This window comes from Trichinella spiralis (assembly GCF_000181795.1).
Source record: "Trichinella spiralis strain ISS 195 chromosome Unknown Scfld6728, whole genome shotgun sequence".
NCBI classification, from domain to species: Eukaryota; Metazoa; Nematoda; class Enoplea; order Trichinellida; family Trichinellidae; genus Trichinella; species Trichinella spiralis.
In genome coordinates, this window is record NW_003533667.1 from 11,859 (window position 1) to 15,945 (window position 4,087).

Here is a 4,087-nt window from a genome sequence, read left to right on the forward strand (position 1 = left end):
TTGACTGCGCATATGTATGTGTACATTGGTTGTTGGTTGTTGCGTTGGTATGCATTCGTCCAATTCGACTGTTGCCCATTCTGATCATCGAATGACCAACGGCCACATTTATCACGCCCGACTTACCGTGGCTATTCATTTTTTGAAGTATGCTATTGAACAAATGTGTCGTATAGTAATTATAAAAGAATAATTTATAATTTGAATATTTCCATTCCAATTATTGTATGAAATATGAAATTGTTGTTGTTGTAGTCGACGGCCGAATTAGTTTTTTTTTTCATATGCTAATGGTGCGCTTGTAGAAACACTGTAGCCGGAAGATTAGAATTTCACGAAATGAGCGTGCAGCGGTCGTAACTTTTTCTCGACCTTTTTTTCTCTACATTCCATCTTCATTTACAAGAATATATTGATGCAAATTTCCATTCGTATAATTTGCTGCATGTAAATTTTTAAATATTCTGTGCTTTGTTGTTTCAGTGTTGTTTTTTCCGTTTGCAGATGCGCGTGTTGCGCATGACTATGTTGAACCGTTAATGTAAATATGCAATACTGGCACTTTTCAAAAGCAGATGTACTTACTTTTGTTGATTGATTTGAACAGCGCGGTCAGGCTACTTACTCTGCTGCTACGTACACACACACACATACTACACTTGCTTGTACATTTGTACACTTGTTCAAGTAGTTTGATTTGCTTATTTTTTGTGAGATGATGGCAATTATTTATTTATTTATATGTTGATGGAAATTTATATTTAAAATTTTTTTCTATCTATTGTACTACGGTTTTTTTGTTTGATTTCGTTGGAAAAAAAATTGCAAAAATATTTCGCATGCAGTGAAAAATGTTAGGCTTTTCTCGACGATTGGGGGATCAAGATTGACCTTTCATTTTTCACTCCACAGCTTCTGTGAATGAATGTTTGCTTTGGAAAGTGGTGGTTGAAAATTGACCAGTTGACAAGAGCGGCGGGAATTTAATCGAAGATGTTGACGGAAGAAAAAGCATTTTTTTTTCTTTTATGAAATTTTCCATTTTCCACAATTTTTTCTTCAACGTTGCTTTCGTTTCAAGTTGCAACTTTCTTTTTCCATACGGTATTTCTTTTATTCTGTGTTCCCAACATTGACCGGTTCTTTCTAGATTATTATGTGCATTGTTCGTGTTGTATGTATTGTATAGTTTTGTTTGTTGTCCAGAAGAAGCCGTGCAGTAGAAGCGGCTTTTTGAACCGAAGGCCAGTGACCCATTTTTCTTCCACCTCGTAACAGTTGACGATAGTGCACGGGGTGTTGGCATTGTTGTTGTTGCTGTTGCTGTTTTCACTTATTTAATATCTGGAATTCGATTGTTCTCATGGATAGAATGCTTTCTGCTTACATCTGCAGTAATTAATCATCATCCGTCTTTTTGAAATTAATTCCACTCCACCCTAAATATGATTCAGTCGGTGTGGATTGTTGAAAGAAAAAACGTTGTTGTTTTTTAAATTTTACTCTACTGAACTTTCAGCGAACTGATACCATCGTCCGCGGCGAATTCGAACGGATTTGAGAAGCAGCTTCCGTCGAGCTGCAAGCAGCAGACGGACAGTTTGGTTCGAAAAATGCCCCTGGAAACCACGTTCGGTTTGGGCGGTACGACGGTCGAAATTATCGACCAGTCGTTTGATTTTCCGTCCACCTCGTCCCAACAGCGCGGTTCAGCTTCGTTGGGTTTGTCGTCGTCGCATTTCGGCGCCGGCACCACCCTGCACCACCGGATGTTCCAGTCGAGGATGCAGGTGAGATCACTGTTGAACTCTTGACGAGAGGATGTATTTTATTTTATCGTATTTTATTTATTCTTTTACTGAGATAGCAAGATGGAAATTTTTCTGACAACTTGTAAATTGGTAAAAGTGGTAAATTTGTTTTGTTTTTAAGGATCAGGGAAATGCGAAAGTTGCCTTTCGCCGAGGAGCATGCTTAAATCGATTTTCACCTCAGTGCACATTATCCGGCCCGACGACAGTCGCTGCTGGCGCATATCATCACCACCATCATCATCATTCTCATCATCAACAACAACAACAAACGGTTTGTGCCAGCTGCGTTGGAGGAATGTGCGCATCTTTCGGTCAACGATGTCTGACCGTGGGTAGAAGCACCACTAGCCTTTTGTCCAGTCCAGGCCATCACTCGGTGCGTAGCACGAATGGTGGTGGTTCTGCGAGCACGCTGAACAACGGCACTAATGCGGCGGCCAATTTCCAACCTGGCAATGACGAAGCATTGGTGACCATTCGTATGCGCCCAGATCCTCAAGGCAGATTCGGCTTCAACGTTAAAGTAGTGTTTTTATCCTTTGGATTTTTAAAGAAAAGATATCATCAATTTTGCGTCATCATTTTTTCAGGGTGGATGTGATCAAAATTATCCAATTATTGTCAGTCGTGTAATTCCAGACAGTCCAGCGGATACATGTTTTCCACGATTGAATGAAGGCGATCAAGTGGTGGCGATCAACGGCGTCGAAGTGTCCCATTGTACCCACGAACAAGTTGTACGCTACATTCGTGCTTGCAAGGAGTCCGTTTCTCAGGAACTAGTGCTTGTTGTTCGACCGAACGGTGAGTATTCGGAGAGATGAATTATTATTATTATTATTATTTTATTGGTGACATTTTATTTTTGCAATTTTCATAAAACAAAATTTTTTGAATTTTTTAATGTGCTACTACTACTTGTAATCATTACAGCTTATATTGGCGAAGATATAGAAGAACCAGACTTACAGTATGTTCCTCTGACGCCCCACGTGGCTGATTGTGTACCCAGGCCAGATATACTTCATCAGTCTCTTATTTTATTGAAAGATAGTCTTGCATCTGGAAGTGCAATAGTCAATTTTGAAGTTTGATTGATTGATCGATTGATTTTTTTTTGCATTTTGTTTGCTAAACAGAGACCAATTTTTTTTGTAGAAATTATATCGTAAATCACCTTCGATGAGTATCAACGTTGCACTGTGTGCTGAAAACGTGACGAAGAACAGATATCAGGATATTTCACCATGTATTTTTTGCTTATTTACTCCCTTTCTTTTTAACAACACAGTTGGAGTAAAATTATATTTTAGACGACAAAACACGGGTCATCATTAAAAACGGCCAAAATGGTGATTACATCAACGCGAGCTTTATTAATGTAATTTAAATGATTTTGAAGATAATAAGTATTAATTTAAAAAAAATTTGTTTTTCTTTTTGAAATATTCAGATGGAAATACCATCCAGTGGTATAGTGAATAGATATATTGCGGCACAAGGACCTCTGCCGCATACTACTGATGATTTTTGGCAGGTGATTGATTTTGCATTTTGTTTGATAGATTTTGGATATTGATATTGTTGTTGTTGTTGTTGTTGTTCAGGTAGTTTGGGAACAATTGTGCACAACAATTGTAATGCTGACGGCAACAGTGGAACGTGGTCGGATAAAATGTCATCAGTATTGGCCAAAGTTGTTTGAAACTCAACGGTACGGTCGCCTTCAGGTAACCTGTGTACGGGAAACTGAAACTGCTGTTGGTCGCACTCGTGAATTTTCTGTTGTCAACACTGAAGTAATTTTTATTGATTTATTGACTTATTATTATTATTATTAATATGATTGTCGATTTAGAGTAATGAAGAAAGATCTGTGACACACATGCAATATTCAGCTTGGCCTGACCATGGTGTGCCTGATGATTCGAAAGAGTTGATCGACTTTGTTGTCGAAGTTCGTCAAACTAGAACTGGCATGGTAGAGCCTGTCATTGTTCACTGCAGGTATATTGCGCAACACCTTTATTATTATTATTTTGTTTTTTAAAATTTTAATATATTAAATTTTTGCTTGTAGTGCTGGAATCGGACGTACCGGGGTGTTGATTTTGCTCGAAACATCAATGTGCTTAATCGAAGCCAGCGAACCGATTTATCCATTGGAAATTGTTCGCAACATGCGCGATCAGCGAGCCATGCTCATACAGACCGCTGGTCAGTACAAATTTGCTTGCGATGCCGATTTTTGAAATATACAACGGGTGAAAAAA

At 38.5% G+C, this 4,087-nt stretch overlaps 1 protein-coding gene across 1 annotated transcript; it reads left to right on the plus strand.

Moving 5' to 3' along the window:
• The first annotated feature begins 1,156 nt into the window (after window positions 1–1,156).
• Tsp_12341 (tyrosine-protein phosphatase non-receptor type 4) lies at window positions 1,157–4,066 on the plus strand. The gene is made up of 12 exons (XM_003366018.1): window positions 1,157–1,174; window positions 1,224–1,357; window positions 1,520–1,790; window positions 1,933–2,331; window positions 2,405–2,618; window positions 2,748–2,902; window positions 2,973–3,063; window positions 3,128–3,195; window positions 3,268–3,351; window positions 3,422–3,613; window positions 3,673–3,821; window positions 3,895–4,066. The coding sequence occupies exons 1-12, from the start codon at window positions 1,157–1,159 to the stop codon at window positions 4,064–4,066; spliced, it is 1,947 nt and encodes a 648-aa protein (XP_003366066.1).
• The last annotated feature ends 21 nt before the right edge of the window (window positions 4,067–4,087 follow it).

Excerpts from the sequence above, each read along its gene's own strand:
- Tsp_12341 (XM_003366018.1), top strand. Across the intron at positions 3,064-3,127 it reads ATATCAGGATATTTCACCAT|ACGACAAAACACGGGTCATC; the intron begins GTATTTTTTGCT and ends ATTATATTTTAG. Across the intron at positions 3,196-3,267 it reads TCAACGCGAGCTTTATTAAT|ATGGAAATACCATCCAGTGG; the intron begins GTAATTTAAATG and ends TGAAATATTCAG.